The sequence below is a fragment of the Helicoverpa zea genome, chromosome 13, assembly GCF_022581195.2.
Source record: "Helicoverpa zea isolate HzStark_Cry1AcR chromosome 13, ilHelZeax1.1, whole genome shotgun sequence".
Classification (NCBI taxonomy): Eukaryota; Metazoa; Arthropoda; class Insecta; order Lepidoptera; family Noctuidae; genus Helicoverpa; species Helicoverpa zea.
In genome coordinates this window covers 11567010-11590766 of record NC_061464.1, presented here as the reverse complement: position 1 = coordinate 11590766, position 23757 = coordinate 11567010, and the positions used below count along the sequence as shown (strand labels likewise).

At 37.8% G+C, this 23757-nt stretch overlaps 1 protein-coding gene across 1 annotated transcript in view; it reads right to left on the bottom strand.

The window, feature by feature from the left end:
• Positions 1 to 1297: 1297 nt before the first annotated feature.
• The window catches only part of LOC124636076 (glutamic acid-rich protein-like), a 33705-nt gene continuing 11245 nt past the window's right edge, over positions 1298 to 23757 (bottom strand). The window contains exons 2-3 of the mRNA XM_047172027.1: positions 11049 to 11116; positions 1298 to 1462 (exon numbers count right to left, since the gene is read on the bottom strand). Of these exons, the coding sequence (XP_047027983.1) occupies positions 1298 to 1462; positions 11049 to 11116 (233 nt within the window). The remainder of the gene's footprint in view (positions 1463 to 11048; positions 11117 to 23757) is intronic.

Genomic DNA, 23757 nt, shown 5'->3' with positions numbered 1-23757 from the left:
AAGGCCTCTATTTCCTATAAGATTGCATGGCATGTGTACGCCCAGTTTCCTCAACAAGTTTCCTATGACATGATATTGAAAAACTTAGATTGATTTCCTTTAAGTTAACACTAACTTGTTCAAGTGACCGACACATTTCTACGGAAAACTGTGTTGTTTTTTAAGTCAATCATGGTGGAGCTACACCTTGTTTCGAATATTAAAACTGATGATTATTACATTGCGGTCACTTTGTTTTTATATGGCAAGAGTCTTATGCCAACGCAAACTCGATTATGAAGATATCCGAGCAATTCTGTCCAATGTGTGCGCAAAGTGGCGCGAATTGACATTTTTGGATGGTACTTACCTATCCAATTTTCTTATTTATTTGATTTTCCCATTCTTCTATGTAAATGTATATCAAGATCTCATTCAACCCATCATCATCATTACACCATTCAACCATCACTTCTTTAATCTACTCTCTCTCTAACCATCCACTGCATCAAAGCAGGACTATAATGCCTCGTTTTCATGTTAAAAGTTTAAAACTATCCACGTTTCTTCTTCCATTTGAAGGAACTTAAGGAAGCAAAATAATCTTGACAGTTTCTGAGGGGACTTACCTTCGAATGTCCGTGTTCCTCATTAAAGCCGCCATGTTTCTCCTCTTCGGCGGAGTCTCCTTCTTCCTCGAAAAACTCCACCTTTTTCTCGTATTCCTCCTTCTTGTGAATGTCGTGACTGCCTTTTGTCGAGTGCCCTTTCGAATGTTTTCCCGACTCCTCGTACTATGAGTAGAAGTGACGGATAAAGAATAATGAAAAAGAGTCAATAATTTGATGTTCTTTCTAGGTTCCCTTTCTGTAGTTAGTAAAAAATAATAAAAAAAATCAAGTCCATAATTTGATATCTATTGAACAGGTTCTCTTTCTGGATGTGTGTGGAATTGTAAACAGTGAATAAATCAGCTTTGTAACTGACACAAGACTTTCAGTTCATTTTACATTGTACTTTCAGGCCCATATACACATTGTAGTTTACAATCTTTTTAAATGATGTTGGCTGTACTTCAGATAGGCTCATTTAATTGTCTACTATGGTAAAGCCACGTTAAATTAGAGCTAGATTACATGTAAACACCACTGTCTATTCAGCCACAGACACCTCTTAGGTAATTGCTCTCTTACCCATGAGCTGTTCAGAATAGGCTGGACTTACGTGGCTACTTACCAATGAGCGAATGAACATACCTCTTAAATTTACCTCCAAATGGTATCTTTTTATCAGTTTTATCCCTATAGGTACAAAAACCTCATACCTTCGCGTGTTTCTTGCCATGTTCCTCATGGTGGTGATCCCCGTAGTGGCCCGATTCCTCTTCATGATGTTCATTAAGTCCTCCATGGTCGTCATATTTGCCCAAATGGTTCTCCCGATCGTGGTAACCTTTCGATGACTTGGTCTCCTTGTGTACGCCCTGCAATTTTACAAGATATTATAGAATTTGGAGTTTCATGTTTTCTGAGGTTTCTTTTGGGGTCCTAATTTTACTTTACATTTATCGTCCCACTGCTGGGCACAGGTCTCCTCTCACACGGCGAAAGATTGAGCGTTAATCCTAATTATGACTATTCTTTTTTGTGTAATTTTTTACCAGTGTTAAATAATGAGTTCGTTTAAATTTTAAGGCTGTTTTCAGCAATGACTGTTGTGTCTCCCCTTTCAAGCATTGTTGATATTGTAGAAAGGGACAATACTTCAATTGCTAAAATAGTTTTTTTAAGCGAATGAAAAGGTGCCTATGCTTTTAAGTGGATACATGTTAATGATGGCGACTGTAATGTTCCAATATATTTTACTGTACTGTTTTTTTTTTTTTACATTATAACAATGCTACTGCGTTGCTCTTAAAAAGTAACTTGAATTTTGGCTTTGGAAATTCACATCGATTAATATACGCCCGACAGCACTCTTCGATTGATTTTCACAATAGAAATTTTGATCAGTCCAGATCAAAATGGTATAGAATATTAAACACATTAAATTATCCTTAGAGTATTAAACCAACTGGAGACGCCGTTGCCGTCTCCTCTAGCAAAGGACTGGCACATGTGTGCATGAAGTTGATGACGACGGCGGTTCCACTTTGTTATATGCTCTAAAACATTATCCCACGCATAGGTAATGTATTGTATGGCAATATTTCGTTCGTGATTTCAATGGGACATAAATCCAGAATTAGGACCTCTAATGATTTTTTAAAGTACAATACAGCAAAAAACATCGGGACAGAATGCCTAGTGCGAGTTTTGCAAGTTAACTTTCTCGATACGTAATATTATACAACTTAATCACGTGGCACTAATCTTAGAATTGTTTATTTAATAAAGACGGTCATCGGTACTTGGTCGTATTACAATCGCGCTCACTTGCGAAATATCAACATTATTATCCGGCAAAATGAATTAAGATGTAATATCTAAGTCATGTGATGTAGCATACGACTCTTTACTTCAATAGAGTTATAATTACGTATCGAGCGCGTTAGCTTACAAAACTCGGAATCATAAGTTATTTATGGTAATTATTATTAAAAACAATAGCTGTATGGATATCTTGTTATTACAATACGAATATTTAATCACAGTTAGTGGCACATTTAGCAAAAAAACATTCAGTGGTGTTTTCGTTGTTTTGTGTTTGCAACATACTTGTAACATACGAAGATCTATATGTAATGCTTACCTACTTAATATGACATGTTGATAAAAAATATTACTTTAGACAATAAAATTTTTGAATTGTATACAAATGGTTTCTTTAAGGCGGTTATGCTAAAACAGAATACTTTAGTGATACAATCAACACAAAAAAATCATGACTAAAAACGTAACTAAATTAAGCAACAAATAAAGTTTTCTACGTAAAAGTTTGATGTCATGACGTCACATGACAAAAGTATTAAATTGGTTGCCTGAACAAACAGTCTTACCCTTTCTAACACGAAGATAATAAAGTTATGACAAGAATAACATAGGCTTGACCTAACCTTTTCTTACCTTTTTATTTCTGGTACAAAAATTCGATAGTGCGGAAGAGTTTTTTAAGGAGAAGATATTTTTGAAAATAATCCTAGTGTTCAAAGTGCAAAACGAACGAAGATTTCTAGACTAGTGTATTAATACATATAGGTTTATATCACAACACCTTTTAACCGTGGTCGATTAGCCTCAAAGAAAGGTACTTGTGGCTTGTTTTATGAGTATTACAACATATGTATATACAACTTTTGAACACATAGTTACATTATATACTTTTAGCCGACTACAGTCAACATTAATATGCTCATCAAACGAATATTGACCGTACTAGAATTGAACCCTCTGTTCTAGAGCCTGGTATGATGGCCATTGCACTGTCAGTGGGTCAGCATATTTTACCAATATCTTTAAAACATTACCTAATACCTATTAGCAATGCCGTTTACAATGCTTACTTGCTAAAAGATTAAATCTTTGGGATTTTCTCATTAATTGACAGTTTCAATCAAATCTTGATAACGAATTCAAAAAGCAATTTTACTCCATTCTTGTTCAAATGGACGAGTATGCAAATATCACTACTATTAATAAGTCATGTATTTTGATTACCGAACATTTTTCAACAAAAATTGTTATTTTGTTCGTATGTGTCTTCGCTGTGTTATGTTTTTTGTGGAGATCTTATAAACACCCAAAGCTTTTTCGTCTCATGTAATAATGTAAAACTCTTTAAAATCATCTTTTAAAAAGAAATACTTACAAAATACATAATATGAGTCATTATATTATCAGTGAAACAGTGTTATATTTTCACGGCCGAATAAAGAGGAAATACATTTTTGTTTGTTTGTACTCTAAACGCCCCGAAACTTTGTACTGAATGCACTAAGCCTATTTAAAAAAATCATCTTCGTTTTCGTTTCGGCTCACTATAAGGTACCGAGTATTTTAGTTGCGAAGGGGTGGACATTTTCCCGGAAGGACGCTGAAACCATCGGGAAACGCCTAGTCTACTTCTAGTAAATACTATTTCTTTACTTTTTATGTTTTGGGAATAACTATCCAGCATCTATTTAGTCGTATCAACATCTCGTTTTGTTTTGTCAAGTGCTCCGTATTTATACTGCAACCGAATCATGTGACGATCAGAACATTTTGTTATGGGACCAATGTCTTGTTGAATTGTTCCTATGTCTGTATGTTTTTCTTATGTGTAGGTACCTGCATTTGGCAGTAACTTTTTAAGTGGGTTTGTAGATCTGGTGGCTTTTTTTAATTTATTTTTTATTGAATTGAAAAAAAAGTAAGCAAAAATTCTAATTGTACAATTGAGGACTTAAAAATCTTTTCACTTTTATTGTATCTGTGTATTTTATTAATTTAAGTTTTGCATTATTATCGGTTTTGTAAAGGGTTTGGAACTTATAAAGTAATTATTTCTCCTGAATGCAACAAAACGTCACTGAAGTTACTTAGACTTCAGTTAAAACTAAAGTACAACAGTTAAAACTAAACTACTTATACTGACTTGTATTAAAAATACTCTTTTATTAATATTAAAATTTTTTGAATAAATTCTCATAATAATATTATCATCTTCCTTATTTGCAATAAAACATTAAGGAAGTATTTTCAATAAACACATGATTAAGTTTTCCAAGATTTATATATTTTTAAACGAATTCCGGACTTTTATTAAAGGCTTTAGACTATATTGCAATCGGCTTTCATAAACAGTTATCAGTGTTAAAATATGTTTATTTTGAGTAATAAAAAATTTGAATATGTACACTATATTTGCAAACGTAATACTTTGACGCGTAATCAATGTTCTTTTATATATTTTTTTATGTTTTGTATAATAGTGTTTTATTTTTAATATTGTATTTTCGTATTTTTATTTACAGCCAGTTTCTTCGTCAAAAGTTAAAGCCAAAGTAAAAGTCAAAGTAATGTCTAAGTAAAAGTAACGGTCAAATTCAATTTTTCTATTAGTTTTGCTGTCACTTTAGCCTTGAAAAAACGTATTTGACCGTAACTTTTACTTTAGACATTACTTTAACTTTAACTTTTAATGAAGAAACTGGCCGTTAGTAAATTCGTTTATGTAGTCAGTTGAAAAGTATATTTTATATGAAAGGACTGCTTTATCTCAACTACCTATCATGGCAGTAGTACATAGTTTGTCACCGATTCGGCTCCATGAAACCAACTTTAAAGAACCCTATAAGAATATCATAAATCTATTGGAAATAAAAATCTTTGAATTTGAAATTGATCTGCCTTCTACCTCACTGATGACTCGCCCAAAAACAGATACGATTCAGAAGCCTTTTCTGTTAATTCCTATGATCTCACAAATCTGTTTGCCATTTATTTCTATGTCCGAGGTGTGTTTGACCTTGAGATATAGTTATAGGTCACGATTTCATGACATTTTCAGAGCTGTCACATATTAGCCAAAGGTCTGACAGAGAACAGAGGATTTAAACAATTAAAATAAATCATCATTATCATAAGACCAGTACATTTATAGCACGCACACTACAAAGATTTAGTCGGCCGATAGTTGATTTTGCCCCATAAATCAGTATGAAGATGAATGGAAGTCCACCCTTAACAACGATTAGGTATTTGGTGGTCTATTTTTTAAAGATGGCAAAAATCATCAAATGACCCCTCCCGCTGTGGGTTAGCAGCGGTGAGGGAGTGCCAGACTTTTACTGACTAAAAATCCATCGCGTTCTTTCGTAGGCCTTTTATATACCAGGGCCACGGTAACTCTTTTGAACAATCCAAAAATCAATTGAATTCACGATCCTCAAAAAAAATCCTACCAAGGTCCGAATAAATGGTCTGCAGAGTGGCAGTGCAGGCTTAGTAAGAGCTAGGTATGTTTTGAAAACAATTTTAAGAAATGAATCATAATATGACCAATAGGACAATAGGTGTTGTACTTATAACAATTTGGTTTGCTCTGTTTGATAACAATAGATCTCAATAGTCACGAAAGTATTCGTCATTGTGTTTCGTAATCGTCATTTTGTACTGCCGCAAAAGGGGGTCGAAAGTCACTCAAATATTATTATTTTTAGCCCATAATGTCCCACTGCTGGGCAAGGGCCGCCCATCTCGCTTCCACACTTTCCGATCTTTCGACCGGGTCCATCAGTCACGGCGGTAGGTGTCCAGATCGTCACGCCGTCTCTTCCGGGGCCTACCCCGCCTGCGGTGTCCATCCTGAGGTGTCCACTGGGCGACAATAGTGGCCCACCTTTCCGGAAGCATTCGACTGACGTGTCCGTGTATACCCAGTTATATGATGGCTATAAGCTCCGCCCTTTCTTCCTTATTGCAGATCGTAATCCAGCAATATTTTGGAACTTATTACCAACCAGCAACTACTTTATTTAACATACCATCATCATCAAGTACATCGGTTAGTCAATATCAAGAGTTATTGTCAGCACGAAAAGTCCCACCCATCATTATGACAAACCACTAGAATACTTTTAAAACCATCTTTTATCAACTACTTGGAATATAAAGAGAAGAGTTACATAGGCTTATTTGCTAATCAGTCTTAGATTTATTGGAGGTCAAACTTCGTAAATTACGTTTAAGTGTTAGACAAATATGACTTAGTAAGGTGTCGTGTTTGATGGTGAGAAACAGATAGTCTAACGATTAATACATTTATGACATTGATAACGTATACAATTAATCCGGTTAAAACATGAACAACGACATAAATTTTTCATCAAAACTATGATAGGTACCAGCTTGTACCATTGTTTAGAATCAGGGTTTTATTATAGAAAAATAGGAATGAAAAGAAAAAGCCTACGGATATGGGCATAGTATATAACGTACGTAGACTTTTGAAGTATCAATGGATAAAATGCGGAATGTTCTACAAACAAACCGCACTGAGGAAGTGTAACTTGTAATTAAACACACACCTTCTCTGAATAGGAATTGAATCGGCACCAGAGATTTCTGGGGCAAATTCAAAATATAATAATATATTTAACATACCAGCGCAATCACAGACTGGACGACGCCGCACTTGATCGGCTGCGCTTAGAGATGCTGGGCAGCCCTATGGTCACCACCTCGTCACAGGCCGCGGTACCACCGCCACCTCCAGGCGAAATCACGCCGCGGTCCGATCTTGTTGAACGGGATGAGGATGATAGGGTTGAAACGGTAAGTACCCAGTGCAATGAACAGGTGAGGAGTGCTCTGGAGGATGCGATTCTGGAGTTTAGATACTCACCCGTCGAAAGCCGACCACGACTACCACGCTTGCCTATGCACAGACAAAATAGGGCGCTGGTGTGTGCTCTGGATTCGCTGTTGGAAAAATATTTTGAAAACAGCGAAGACCTCCTTGATACACACTCAATTATGTATTGCGCGGCTGTTGCTGCATGTCGTGTGGCTAATGTCAAATTCCCTGACAAGGACAGAGCCACACGACCAAAGTTAGCGGTACCAGCCTGGCAATGCAGGATTGAGCGTCGTATCGAGGGGGCCAGAGTACTCATTGGCAAACTATATTGCTTCAGGGAGGGTAATACCCGACCACGGGTGATGCGCTTTGTGAGGCGTGCATTTGTGGGGACTGGACTCAGTCCTCATGAATATATGTCACGTGTCACAGAGCGCATCGACTTCCTGAGGCAAAAAGTCTGTGCATGGGCGAGCCGTATTCGAAGGTATAAACGACGGGTAGAACGTTACACCCAGAATCGTATGTTCCAGAGTGACCAAAGGTGGGTATATAGAACTTGGGAGCAACCTGAGCAATGCGTGATGGACGGGAGCCGACCGGATGATGATGCCACAAACATGTTTTGGCGCAACCTCTGGTCGACGCCCGTCTGTCACGAGGAGGGTGACTGGACATGTGATGTTGAGCGAGAGTGTGAAAAAATACCAGAAATGGAAGAGGTTAATATTACCTCCTCCGACGTAGCCTATGCAGTCCGTCCGATGCAGAATTGGAAATCACCAGGGCCGGACGGACTGCACAATTTCTGGTTAAAGTGGCTGCAAAGTTCGCACCCCTGTTTAGCATCACAGTTTCAGTCCTCCTTAGAAGCCGGGTCGCTCCCACAGTTTCTAACAACAGGGATTACCCACCTGCTCCATAAATCAGGTAGTACCGCGGAACCCAAAAATTATAGACCGATCACTTGTTTACCGACGGTCTATAAACTTCTTACATCTATTTTGAGATTAAAAATAAATCAACATATTGAAAAATATTCAATTATGTCAACTTCTCAAAATGGATGTAAGAAGGGGTCCCGTGCTACTAAGGAGCTGCTCCTCACTGATATGGTTATCAGCCAACAGGTTCGGCGATCCCGAAAGAATTTGTCGACATGTTGGATAGACTATAAGAAGGCCTACGACTCGGTCCCCCATACATGGCTTAAGAGGGTATTGGAGTTGTATAAAATAAACTCAACTCTACGCGCCTTTCTTGCGTCATGTATGGAGCAATGGAGAACGGTTCTTCACTATCCAGGATGTCGAGAAATTGAAGGGACCGGCGATCCTATTAAGATCGAGCGGGGAATTTTCCAGGGTGACAGTTTGAGTCCACTTTGGTTTTGCCTGGCCTTGAACCCTCTGAGCACATTGCTAGAGGGCTCGGGGTTGGGCTATCCTTTGCGGAGAGGGGGTCAGGTTATATCCCATTTGCTTTACATGGACGATCTGAAACTGTTTGCCACCACAGAATTGCAGCTGATGAAGCTACTGAAGGTCACTGAAACTTTCAGTAGTTGCATCAGGATGGAATTTGGTGTGGACAAATGTGCAGTCATGCATGTAAAGCGAGGGGGAATTGTGGAATCTGAGGGAGTACAACTCTCAGATTCTATAAACCTGAGATCACTCTCCGCAAACGATACATATAAATACTTGGGTATGGCGGAGGGGTTAGGCATCAATGTGGCTGTCATGAAACAGTCATTACGGGAGCGTTTCTTTGGCCGCCTGAATAAGGTCCTAAAAAGTTCCTTATCAGGCGGCAACAAGGTTCGCGCCTTTAATGGTTGGGTCATGCCAGTCCTGATGTACTCTTTCGGCATACTCAAATGGACTCAAACTGAATTGGACGCCCTGGATAGGAAAGTCCGCACACTGCTGACCGCAGAACGAATGCATCACCCACGATCGTCAGTGATGAGACTGTACATCCCACGGAAATGTGGAGGCCGAGGCTTTTTAAATGCAAAGACGCTCCACAACCGCGAGGTGTGCAGTCTCAGAGAATATTTTCTCAAAAGCGACGTGGGTATGCACCGTGATATGGTGGCAGTGGACAGAGGACTCACCCCGCTGTCGTTGGCAAATGAGAACTGGCGCAAACCTGTCGTACTAACTACCCACGATCGCAGGGAGGTATGGCAGAGCAAACAGCTACACGGACGCTTCTTCGGGGCTCTTCATGGCCCCGATGTAGACTTCAAAGCGTCCGTATCTTGGCTACGCTTCGGTGACTTGTTTGGAGAAACCGAAGGGTTTGTATGTGCAATTATGGACGAAGTTATCCTTACGAATAACTACCGGAGATATATCGTGAAAGACGGGACGGTTGACATATGTCGGGCATGTCACCATCCGGGTGAGTCTATCAGACATATTATATCTGGTTGTTCTCGTTTGGCTAATGGTGAATATCTACACAGACATAACCAAGTGGCCAAGATCATCCACCAGCAGCTTGCTCTGCAATACAACCTTGTAGACCTTGAGGTACCGTACTACAAGTATGCGCCCGACCCAGTTCTCGAAAAGGACCATATCACGTTGTACTGGGATCGATCTATCATCACTGACAGGACTATTGTAGCCAATAAGCCTGATATTGTGGTGATAGATCGATTAGCGCGCCGCGCGATGATAGTCGATGTCGCCGTTCCGCATGACGAGAACCTTGTGAAAGCTGAGAAAGAGAAACAAATAAAGTATCTCGACTTAGCGCACGAGGTTGTCGCCATGTGGAGTGTCGACACGGCTGTTGTTGTGCCGATTGTCGTTACGGCCAATGGTTTAATAGCCAAGAGCCTCGACGAACACCTCAGGAGGCTCTCGTTGGGCGGCTGGATCAAGGGACTGATTCAGAAGGCAGTACTCCTTGATACGGCACGTATTGTGAGGAGGTTTCTGTCTCTGGGACCCTAACCACCGGTACCATGGACCCTGTGCCCGATATCGGTGGCAACCTATTTTTTATATTTTTAAATGTTTTTTATTTTTATATTTAATATTTAAAAATGTAAATAATATGTTAGAAAATAAATAAATGATGAAAAAATTTTAATATTGGTCACGACAAGAGAAACGAAAAGCAACAATGTATTTCTAGGTTGACTACAGAAGAAAAACTCGGGACGTCGTGACAGTTTTATATTCTGTAGTCTGTACATAATGAAGAAGATTTGGGATTTTGATTAAAAAAAAATTGTTAAAATGACAACAAACCTTTTGGTTCCATCCCACAGAAATAAGGAAGGGAACAGTCAGGAGTAGAAGACAAAGTGGTCCAAGCTGGTCTAACAATGTTAGAACAATACCATTAAACACATGACTTACGTCCACATAAAGATAATACCAGGGTTTTGCTTTAAGCAACTTCCAGTTTGGGTTGTACGGTCTCTTCCTTTGCATCCATCTCCTGACCTTCGCACGAATTCAAAAACATTATGAATATGATTTCGGAAGACCTATCCCCTTTTTGGAAGCTGCAAAAATATGTATACATTTAGAAAAAAATATATGGGATCAAATTATGTAAAAAAATTGGGTGTCTTGTTTGTACAAAAGTGTATACATTTTTTTGCAGCTGACTACAAAATCCTTGGGTTGCAATTATTACCATGTTGACCTCCAATTGACGAGAGAAGCCTACTTTTTTAATACCATAGTGGATAAATTCGGTTTAAGATTTCTATGAATATCTTTATAATATAATTAACTATTGTTGCATAGATGTATCCTCACCTCATAGGCTTTTTTTCCTTCTTCGCTGTGTTCCTCTTCATGCTCTGAATGGTGTTCCCTGCCGCCGCCTGCGAACACAATAAATATAATATTAATAACTACCGTTTTCCCGCGGTTTCATCTGCGTCCCGTAGGAACTACTGCCCGTACCAGGATAAAAAAATAGCCTATGCCACTCAGGAACATTATAGCTGTTTATCTGTGAACGATTTTTTTAAATCCTACCAGCGGTTCCAAATATAATAGTAGTAAAGATGTCATCCAGTCTGATTTTAATTCGCGGTAATTGTATTCCAATATTTGACGAGAACTGTACCTTGAGATAATAGTATTAGGAATAACCGTAGTAGTAATAAAGACTACGGTTCAAAATATAAATTAATATTGAAATGCTGTATCTATTGTTAAATAAACATTCAAATTCCTTTCTTGAAATTGCCTAATTAGATTAGCCATTTGCTCAATAGCATCCAATGAACTGGCCAAAACAAAGAGCGATTCAAAAAGACGAATGTTTCTAAGAAGTTTTTCTTCTATGACACTTCTTTCACTATAGCAACAAACAATATTGTCCTGGTGCAGTATCAAAATGCTAGGTTTTAATCAACTAAAAACTAATTTATTTCTCTATAAACACGACATGAGATCATTGGAAAAGATTTTCTTGCAAAGAAGCAGTAAAATTTGCATACTAAGGTAATCAGCAGACATCAATCTTTTATGTATATGAATTGCTAGACTTGATAGAAACTTTATCGGATGGAAAATACGTAAGAATTTAGTTGAGGGATCTAAAAACGAATGGCACCGAAGAATAGCATGGATTTTAAGTTATAAGGTCATCTATATTTTTAAACTTTGCAAAAAAATTTAAATAATTCTGTCCGATACTTCATAAGTCAATGGATACTTCATAATACTGATTGAAATAGAAAGCGAAGAAGACATTGTTGTTTACCTTTTTTATATACTAATTTATCCATAGTTGCTCTAATATTTTTTGTTCAAATATGCAACATTTGGTCAATTCTGCATAGCAAATGATATTGTACATATTTCCACAGTCAGTACACAGGGAGTCTAAAGCCAGAAAGTTAAACAACCAGCCTTATCATGGGGTGTTCCCGGCTAATGGAATGAGGAGGTCAGATAAGCAGTCGCACCACATTAAACACCGCATGTGGTCTGACACTCCTTTCTCCGTAATGGATACCAAGTGAAAGGTTACACAGGTAATTTTATAGCACACTATTGGGAAGAGAACGACCAAAAAAACGATGAATGGATTGTGTGAAAGTCGATATGGATATAGAAAGAATGTTTCTTGCCAGATGACGGCAGATAGAAGAGTATGTAAGGAGAAAACATGCTGCGCCGACCCCAAATAAAATTGGGATAAGGGCATGAGGATGATGATGAATATTAAATACACCTTTTCACATACAAGCATGAGTCTTATAAACAACCTTGTAAGAACCACGTAGACAAGAATATCCTTACTAATATTATAAATCGGAAAGTGAGTTTGTTTGTTTGTTTGTTTGTTTATTTGTTTGTTCCGCTTTCACGCCGTAACTACTGAACCGATTGCTTTGAAATTTTGCAGACGTAAAGTTAAAAGTCCGGATTAAATAATAGGGTACTTTTTATCCCGAAAAAAATAGATATTCCCGAGGGAAAACAAAAATATTGTTTGCTTGATGGATGGATTGTAGATGGCGCTGTGTGTCGTTTAAAACAAGGTAATATATTGCAAACGAATATAAACATGTAAATTTAGAAGCTAAATGATACGATAATGAATCCCCGAAAATGAGGAATTCCCGAGGGATGATGTACAATTTGTTTAATCGTCTAAACTGTTTTTTTTTTTTTTACATCTACTTATATATTGCAAACGAATATGAACATATAAATTTAGAAGCTAAATGATACGATAATGAATCCTCGAAAATGAGGAATTCCCGAGGGATGACGTACAATTTGTTTTATCGTCTTAACTGTTTTTTTTACATCTACTTATCCTGAAATAACTATAATTCAACGAATTACTAATTGGTATAAGTATTAGTTAAGTTATTTAGTTCTTGAGGTATGCGTGGTAACGATGTGTTTTTAAAATACGTAAGAAGTGGAATGATAGCTTTTTAAAACGTGGTGACGTTGTTTTTTTTTAAGATACGTAAGAAGTGCAATGATATCTCGCGCTTTAACCTGTAGCTCATTGTTCAATCGCGAGCTTCCCGATAGCTCGATAGATGGCGATAAGGTTGATGGTGTTAAGGTTCGCCGCGAATTAGTCTTAACGTGTTTTGAAATCAGTGGGGCCCAGTAGCGCCAGGGCCAGCCGCGGCTGCGGGTTGTTCGAAAGAGGTACCGCGGCCCTGGTATATAAAAGACCTAGGACGGAACACGACGATTTTAGTCAGTAAGAGTCTGACACTCCCTCACCGCTGCTAACCCACAGCGGGAGGGGTGAACCGAATTCCACGCGGGCGAAGCCGCGGGCGGAAAGCTATACACGATAAAATAAAGGTACAAAGCAACGATGTGAATTCAACTTCTATTCATACGCAGATCTAAAAATATCACACGTTCAAGAAGCCTTAAATAAAGTGACAGATATATGAATGTTCACTATATTTAACGTAGGACACGCAAAGAGATGCGTAGGAATGTTTCCAACAAATTCCTTGTACTGAAATCATCCCTACTAATATTATAAATGTGAAAGTAACTCTGTCTGTCTGTGACGCTTTCACGTCTAAACCACTGAACTGATTTTAATGAAATTTTGTACAGTGATAGAGTTCACCTTGAGAAAGAACATAGGATAGTTTTTATCCCGGACTTTTGAAGAGTTCTTTCGGAAACGCGATGTAACCGAACTTGACGCGTGCGAAGCCGCGGGCGGAATCTAGTATGGAAATATAACTTGAGTGGGGCTTGGTGACGTCATTGAACTTTCATGTTTTTTTGATAAAGAAGTTGAGAGATACAATAAAAATGTTTCTTGAATGATTTGTATGTCAGATTTGAAGAGACTGTTGATTTATGAAATGATGCACAACTGTTATTAATCCGTTGAACAGTGAAATCAGTACTGTGTTCCTATTTACTTTTAGTACTAGTTTTTTAGAACTTCTTCTCGCACATGGTTTAAAAGTAGCCTATATTTTATTCTGATGTAAGTATCAGCTTTATTTCTGTAGCATAAAAATACATTCTGTATTTTATGTGTGAAAGAGGAACAAACACAGAAGTAGGAAATAGAATATTGCCTTAGTTTCGGTAAGGAGTTAAAGATCAATTGTGTAAGTACATAATTCAATTTATTTTTCCGAGAAAAAATCCTAAGAAGTTTCACGTGTTTAGGGGATAACCTGTTGCACATATGACATTCAAAGGGTTTTTATGAATATGTAGTCTAAGAATAACACGCACACTACAATCTTTTAGTCGGCCGATAGTTTTTTCGGGCTCATAAATCAGTATGGAAATGAAGAGAAGTACGCACATTACAACAATTCGGTATTTAGGCAGTGTCAGACCGACTAAAAACTGATAGAATTCACGATTTTCTTAATAAAAAAAAAACAACCATCGGGTCAACTGTTTAGTCTGTACTGTACGAGTATTTATTACATTTTGTTTTTAAGGAATTTTGTGTAAAGAATTGGCATTTGACCATTTAATTAATTTTACCTAACCCACGATTTATCAGGTTTTAAAACCACACTATTCAATCTTCAAAACTTTCAACGCAGACGTGGAATAAGTCGGATAAGCGGATATTTTTCAATCCGGGTAACTTTATGACGTGAGAAATAAATTAAACGTACAACGGACAGTCGTCCCGGACAGGGCCACGGCGGCGCAATTCAATTGCGTGACAGTGTCGACTGTCACAGTGTAGGAATATACAGTTAATCAACTCTGTATAGATTTTTAAAGTAAAATGGCATAAAAAAAATATGGAGCAATGAAATTATTATGTACTAGATTCCGCGCGCCGCTTCGCCCGCGTGATGTATTGATAAAAAGTAGCCTATGTTTTAAGCCAGGGTATCACCTATCTACATACCAAATCGGTCCAGCCGTTTTTGCGTGAAATAATAACAAAACCATACATTCTCAGAAAGGACATTGTTCAATTTTGGCCTAAGAACCGATGTGAATATAAATTATACTATAATTTTTATTTATTTTTATATTGTTTGAAACATATTTTAGTATTCCACGGACACTTCAAATAAATAAATTCCAAATAAAAAGTAGGGTCACAATTATTGATGCCTTATAAAATGTTTCCGTCAGCCAGTGCTGCCAGTTTCGGAAGTTTTCGGGATTTCGGTAAATACGGATCGAATTGAGAACCTACTTTCCGAAGTCGGTTATTAAAATTAGTTGGTAACACTTTATTCATTTAAATACCTAAACTGACTAGCTAGAAAAAAGCTAGTATTCTGTATAATGTTTTAAGATGGTTTTGAGCGAATCGCGAATTTCTAGCTTGGCATTCGAGTAGGATTATAGTTTTCGTAATTGGCAACACTGGTGTACTTCAGTCAGTTTGCTAGAAGTCAGTTTGATTGGTTTGATTGCTTTGCGACTATCGTTTCTTTTGTGATTTTCTATGCGTTTCATGGTTTTATTCTAACAACTTTGGCTTGATTACGGACTCCGATTAGATTGCGTACTTGGTAGACTCGGCTTTGTGTAAAGAACTGGATTTTACTAGCATTTTCGGATATTGCTCTGTCTGTGATCGAATTTAGTTATATTATAATTACAACAATGGATGCAGAATATAGTATATTGTATAAATTGTGGATCTGCTGGAGGTTCTTTGGTATTAGAAAACGAAGATATACTTCGTTGCATACAACAATGGACTGTTCCCCGTATGGTAAGTGGTCTACGAAAGTGTTTTTCTAATTTTGATAAGAATGTTACTACCTACTTATGTTTTCATAAGCACACAATTTCTCGGTTTTCAAATCAATTGCCACAATTGCAAGTTACTTGATATTTACTAATGATTTTTTGTATTTATTATTACAGGTTGAAGCTCATGACCTTATATGTACGACGTGTTGGTCTGAAGCAGTCGAGCATAATAAGATGCAATGCACTGTTGGACGCAATTGTGTACTTTGTAAGAAGCTCCTACCATCAGGCATACTGTTGCAATTGTATCGTTGGGCGTAGAACAGTGGGCTGTTGTGCCCACATAATGACTATTATCTGGTATTTAAGCTGGGCGAGATACCAAAGCTCAGTTCTTAGATATATTATTGAGAAATATTGATGATTAAAAACCTTTAATTGAATATAAATATTGTTTTTATTGCACATCCTCGAAAACCTCTTTCTTTGTTATTGGTAAACCTTACTTTAACTGTTAAATTATTTTGTGTGGTAATGACATTTTTAGTATGGTCTGTGCCTTCTTGGTAATAGACCGCGGGTTCGATTCCCGCCTTATGGCATGTAGATAGCTAGGTAACTGTCTAATATAAAAGTAGTAACAATCATTTAAATAAATAATTCTCCATCGTAATAATATCGATATTTTATGAATTGTGGTGAATGGAACTCTTCCATTTTGGAAACTTATGCGTTTTATCACAAATCCAAAGTGGATTCACTATATATTAAGAAACGTAACGTTGAAAGCAAAAGCGTTTAGGTAGTTGTTTTTCATAAAAATTCTAAGCATTTATGAAAACTAGTCACACGCCCCGTCTTCGCACGGTGGCAATGTAAAACCTTGGTGTAAACCTTCCTCTTGACCTACTCTATCTATTAAAAAAAATCGCACCCAAATCCATTGCGTAGTTTTAAAGATCTAAAGCATTCAAAGGGACAGACCGAAAATGCAACTTTATAAAATGATCATTGTCAAAGAATTATCTTAAACTTGACTATTTACTATCTCTTTTCCTAGTATCTAGTAGAGTAGTCTTTTCCTAGATCTAGAAGAGAACATATAGAGCTGTACATAGTATTGTTGATTGTTGATTTTTTGTATAGTGTAGTTTGATAATACTACTCTGATATTTCACGCAAGCTTGGTTATTTTTTATTTATAACCTCAAAATATTAACTTTTTTCGTAATTATTTTAGTTTCCTGAAGTGTCCGTTCGTGAAAACTTATTTCATAGGATTCCATATAATTTTAAGAGTTTATAGAAGTCACTTTCCATTCGAACGGTTCTTAGGCAGAACATGTATGGAGCCGGAACAATGTCCTTTTCTGTATAATATTAGTAGGATGTATTATGCAATGAAGCAATAAGTAAGAGAAGCAAGTCGTAGAAATAGCAATGAAGTCTAAAAATCTGCACTAATACTATGAAAAAGAAAGATTGGGGCGAGTATGTTCGTAAGAAATTAAGTCGAAAGACACAGGATTGTTTCTTTTTAAAGGTTTTGAATGATGTTCCTTCAGCTGAAAATAAATAATTAGTAGCTTTAATTCATGATCGGAAATGTATCCTTATAGAACCAGTTTTATTTGTACCAATACCTCACGTAATTTATCTCATTTCTCGTACCTATGCTATTCAGAGCATCAACATTTATCTAAGCTAGTACAAATCCAGGCTTTGGGCTACTGATGAGATATTGATCGCACCTTAATTAAACATAATACTATGAGCATCTATTTTACTAGAAGTAATAATAATAATGTGGTTGGTTAGCAATATAAGACTACCAAAATTCCGTTATACTTTGCTAAATATTTTCAACGGAAGAAAAGGAAGGAAATAATCAATTCGTAAATAGTGGCTAAAGGCAAACATTTCAAATTGCAAATTGTTGCCAATGGATCTCCATAAAGTCACAAAAAAAAATTATTTTTAATATCTCCGTATGTAAAACTTTAATGATATTTATAAACTTCGGCGTTATCGATGTACATACATAGAAAAAATAACATACCGGCCGAATTGAGAATCCGAGGCCATGTGCTTTCATGGGCTTCGGAACGCGCCACCTTCAGGCTCCCAGGTCACGGTGGGGGGGGTTACCATCGGCGTCGAGAGGGCGATGAAGTACCTAGGACTCGTCCTCGACGGCCGGTGGAACTTCGTCGAACATTTCCGACGTTTGGGCCCCAAACTGGAGAAGACAGGTGCTGCCTTCAAGCGGCTCCTGCCCAACCTGGGAGGCCCAAACGCCCCCTGCCGTAAACTCTACGCGGGAGTCTTGCGGTCCATGGCCCTTTACGGGGCCCCGGTATGGGCACGTTCGGTACGGCCGCGGGCTGTACACTACCTGAACGTGCCCCAAAGGGTGATAGCCATTAGGCTAATCCGGGGGTACCGCACGATTTCCCGCGAAGCAGCTGGCCTACTTGCTGGACTGCCACCGTGGGATCTGGAGGCGAGGGTCTTCTTGCGCCTGTACGACTGGCGCGAGGAGGCTCAGCGCCGGGGAGAAACCCCGTTGCCGCGGCAAGTTGTCGCGCAGCGGGCGGAGCTCCGGCGCGATCTCATGGTGGCCTGGAGGGAGCGACTGTCGCAACCCAGTGCAGGGCACGCCACCATCGTGGCGGTAAGTCCCCTCTTTGAGGAGTGGCTCGGGAGGAGTCACGGCGCCCTCACGTACCGCATGACGCAGGTCCTCACCGGACACGGTTGTTTCGGGAGGTACCTGCACCGCATCGGTCGTGAGGAGGCGCCCGGGTGTCACCATTGTGCGGACAGCCCCGAGGACACGGTGGACCACACAGTCCAGGTGTGCCCCGCATGGGAGGGGTACCGCCGGGTCCTCGTCGAGGCTTTGGGCGGCGGCGACCTCTCGCGTCCGGCCCTGGTTCAGGCCATGGTCCGGGGCGAGAGGGAATGGGATGCCGTCGCCTCCTTCTGCGAAGCGGTCATGCTCGAGAAGGAGGAGGCGGAACGCCAGAGAGTTCGCACCTCTCATCCCGGCCGCCGCGCTGGACCAGGTAGACACCATGGGCGCCGGGTGTCGCGAGATGACTCCCGGCCACCGTAGGCGTGGGTCTGTGGGCGGTGAGTTCGGGTGGCTCATCGTCCCTCTGTCTTTCTAGACGACAGACCCGTGTCGACGGCGCGCGTTGTTCCACGCGCTCCTCAAAGAGATGTCAGCAACCCCAGCGGGGCCCAGCAGGGCCAAGGCCTGCCGGGGCTGCGGGTTGTTCGAAAGAGATACCGCGGCCCTGGTACATAAAAGGCCTATGACGGAACACGACGATTTTAGTCAGTAAAAGTCTGACACTCCCTCACTGCTGCTAACCCACAGCGGGAGGGGTCATTTGATGATTTTACGTCGCTAAAAAAAAAAAAAAAAAAAAAAAAAAAAAAAAAAAAAAAAAAAAAAAAAAAGACCCTCCTCCTTTTTGGGAAGTCGGTTAAAAATAAAAAACCGATTTTAGTGAGAAACAAGCAATTTCCCTTTTTTTAGTAGAATAACACATACCTAGGTTACTTTTGTCTAGTTTCAGTAGGTGTTCCTTCGGAAAAGATAGTGAAATAAATGCATTTTTTTTAACGAAGTCAAAAATCATCTAAGTGACCCCTTCCGCTGTGGGTTAGCAGCGGTGAGGGAGTCTCAGACTCTTACTGACTCAAAACCGCCGTGTTCGCTGTAGGCTTTTTATGTACTAGGGCCGCGGTAACTCTTTCGAACAATGCCGCAGCCACGGCGGGCCTAAATAAATGCATCATAAAGAGTTGTACTACTGTTTAATGTTTATCTATGTAGTTGAGACCAGCATTCATAGAATTGCCAAGTTTTATCTTAAATTGAAATAGTGAAAACTGGCATTTAGTTTTATAATCAACTTTCTTTTTCCTCGACTTTATCTAAGAAGGAAAATTTTATTAAAACGAAAAATTTTGTTTTGAAATTAGTGACATGGCAAGTTAATATTTTAAAATTGTGATTTTAATTAAATAACGAATTAAGTAACCTAGCAAGGTGTAGGCATAATTAAATTTTGTATGGTTGGACCCCCGGAGTTTTTTACTCATAATGAAAATGTATATGAATCTTATAAATAACAAGAGCGTGAAAATTACCTTTAAAAATTCCAAAATTAGTAAAATTGTTATACCTATGTATAGGTATACAATAGGTGAATTTATTAAGCAATTGAGTTTATTTATTATGTACGTAAAATAGTAACAGATACACAATGTTTTTTTAGATTACATTAGCTATGACAAACAAATTTTTTTTTTACATAATATTGACCATGGTCAGTTTTCGAGACCACAAATCAATTTTGTCCACTTTTTTACTATTATGTAATAGAAACTCCCATGACAGGTCGATATGGTGGTTTGAATAAAGCAAATACCATGGATCGTGGCGTCATAACACCATGACGACTCCACGCCATGCCACCATGGTCAAAGGCCTATTAAATATACCTCTACAGGTTGTTGTAAATTCAATAGTTTTAAGTTCCGGTGTTTTAAATATCGTCATCTGACTAACCTTTTCCCAGCTATGTTCGGCTATGGACTTCTACTATAATCAGATCAACTGAGTAATATCATTATCTAAAAGCTGAGTAATATATCGCAAAAAGTGTGAAAATTCGGTAGTTGAAACGTATATAAACTACACAACACACAGATATTTTTTCCTTCATTTTAAAAGGCATCACAAAAATTGAAACACTCTGTATACAGCGAAATCCGTAAATCTGTAAAATCAATTGATTTTACCATCATTATTACACTTTCTCTGAACACTTTCGTTTTTTCAACGGGATTGTCCATGGTTGATCGCCACGGTACCTACTTGAATATTGTTTATTTAACTAATTCTTAGTAAAGTTTTGCTAGATTTTTGACGGTGTTAAGTTTGAGTCCCGGGTCGAGCCGAAATGGCATTTGTGAGTATTAAGAACCCTTTAATATATAGAGACTGCTTTAGTCTTGAAACTGGTGGTGCTATAAGTATATTCACGTATCGAACAGCACGTAAATGTTGGTCCTGCGCCTGATCTCTCTCCGGTGGTGTCGGATTGCCGTCCCATTGCGCTATGAGAGTGAAGGAATAGAAAGTGCACCTGTGTCTGCGCAAATGCTTGTGCACTATAATATGTCCTGCACAGCTGGCTGATATCCTTAGGGAGAACATCCGCCGTGTCGCCTACAGTACTTCTGAACATCATTATAATTTGTATTGGACAACAGTAAAACCGATTTAATCTATATAAAAATTATTTCCAAGTAAAAAAACTTCGCGCGTTATGAGAATTTAAAAGAAACAAATGCCAAAGGCATCTAGCAGGAATTCAAGACGGACTAGCGAGAATCCATAACTCATTGAAGCGTTTTCACAATATGCTCACGGCACGCTTCACAGTATCAAATACATTATTGTAGGGAGCCGTTTACCCCCTTTCCCCCACTAATGTCCGTAAAATGAATATCCCCCGAGATTCGTATTGAACATGATTTTTCTATCTCATATTTGTTGTGGCGGAAATCATTTGGAATGTTGACTACTTGAGGGAACTTTTTTTCGAAAAATGCTAGTTGTTTTGTAGTGGGAGAAAATTGCATTTATTGTTTGTATTTTAAATTGGTCTAGACAGATCTTAAATAGTGTTTGCACATCAATGGACTTTGCAGTTTCTCCGTTTTTTTTTGCGTGCAAGATACAGTCAAGTAACACACAGGAAAGTCCGATTTCTATATATTTTTTAGTTACTCAACTTTTTAATGGAATCTAGCACAATATGAATAAATTTTAGACACCCAAGGCACATAAGTGCATAAATGTGACGCATAGCCAAAGACTTTCCAAAGTTCTATATCTATTAAAACATCACACGTGCTTACAAGGACATAAAGAAATCAAAAGAGATATTATGTGACAATAACAATTGATACAACTACGCTTCCAGTCAATGACCTTTATGCCAAAGAAAAAAAATTACTGAAATCGTGCTGATATTCAATCATAATTGCGTAGGATTGTTTATTACACCAATTGTCGATATTCCAGAAACGTGATAGCTCTAAATTATATTTATATCTTTTATAAATGTATTCCGAATAAAATAAAATAAGAAATCCAGAACACAAAGAAATTATAATTAAAAATAATGGCCTTTATTTTAAGAGTGATCGGAATATTTCTGTAATTGTTATAAATACTCGACCCAAAATAACGACCTCCCGCACCCGGATAAAAAAAAATATTATATCCGTCTCCAAGAATTATACATCATCATAAATATATTAAATAAACATATATCCGTCTCCAGGGTATCAACTATCTCTATGTAAAGAATCATCTCGACCGTTTTAGCAGTTTTAGCGTAAAAGCTTAACAAACAAACTTATTTTAGCATTTATTCATAGTATTCGCAAGAAAATCGAAATATAACAATTACCTACATATATGCCTGTTGTACCCATAACTTTTGTGAAGTATTTATATACTAGCTTCTGCCAGCGGTTTCACCCGCATCCCGTGGGAACTACTTCCCGTACCGGGATAAAAAGTAGCCTATAGCCTTCCTCGATAAATGGGATATCTAACACTGAAATTTTCAAATCGGACCAGTAGTTCCAGAGATTAGCGCGTTCAAACAAACAAACAAACAAACTCTTCAGCTTTATAATATTAGTATAGATTAAAGATTTTATATCAGATATCTAAACTTGTATAAGAAAAGAAAATTGATAATTCAATCGCAAAAAGTACGCTATAGTTTGCTGAACACTGATATTTTATTATAGTTCGAAACGGTTCAATGAATTTGTTTGCAATATGGATAGGATTTGATTATTTTCTTGGATTAAAATTGTATTGTAAATATAACGGTAGGACCCTTCTTCAGGGTCTCTGCACCTGAAAAAAGCGACTTCTGCAAACAATAAAAATCTAAAATCAGATCCAATGACAATATTGAATTTAAAAAAAAAAACCTTTTTTGAAAGGGCTTCTAAACAAAGCTTTTCAAATTATAAAATGACGGAAATATTTACGCACAATAAAAATTACAAAAAAAAAACAATAAATACTGTAGCTAAGTACCTTCCCCTTTCTCAAAATCCTATGTATAAAACTACAGAGTTATACTTATATAAAATCAGCTATGTTATCATACAAACTTATTATATACACTCCATTACATGGCATTATTATAAACATCTCCTATTATTACTGCTTATAGAAAACCGTCATTACGTTGCCATGGCAACCGGAGTAACATGGCTCTATTATTCGGTAAAGGGTGACAGGTGAAAAAGATCTTTGTAGAATGATATAGGTAGCTTACTATTGGGAAAAACTTATTGAATGTTATATCGAATGGAATGTTATGGAAAAACTAGCTGTTTCAAGTGGTTTCACTCACGTCTTGAAAGATGGATGACGCATATATTTATAGTTACAAACTTACCTATCCACTTAAATCCTTACAAAAATTGACATCTAATAACAACATAGTACAAAGAAATATTTTTTTATTTGTTTGTTTTTTTTCCAAAAGGCTCCGAAACTACTAAAAGCAGTTAAAAAATAATTAACTGTTAAAAAGCTAAACCATTTCTGAGTAACAGGCTATACTATATTTCGTACGGGGAGAAGTTCCGACGGGCATGAAACTGCAGAGAAATAGCTGATTCTAAATAAGTATAGGTAAGCTATTTACTGCCTAGTTAAATCTAGATCCATCCAGTAGTTTCAGCATACAAGAGTAACCAA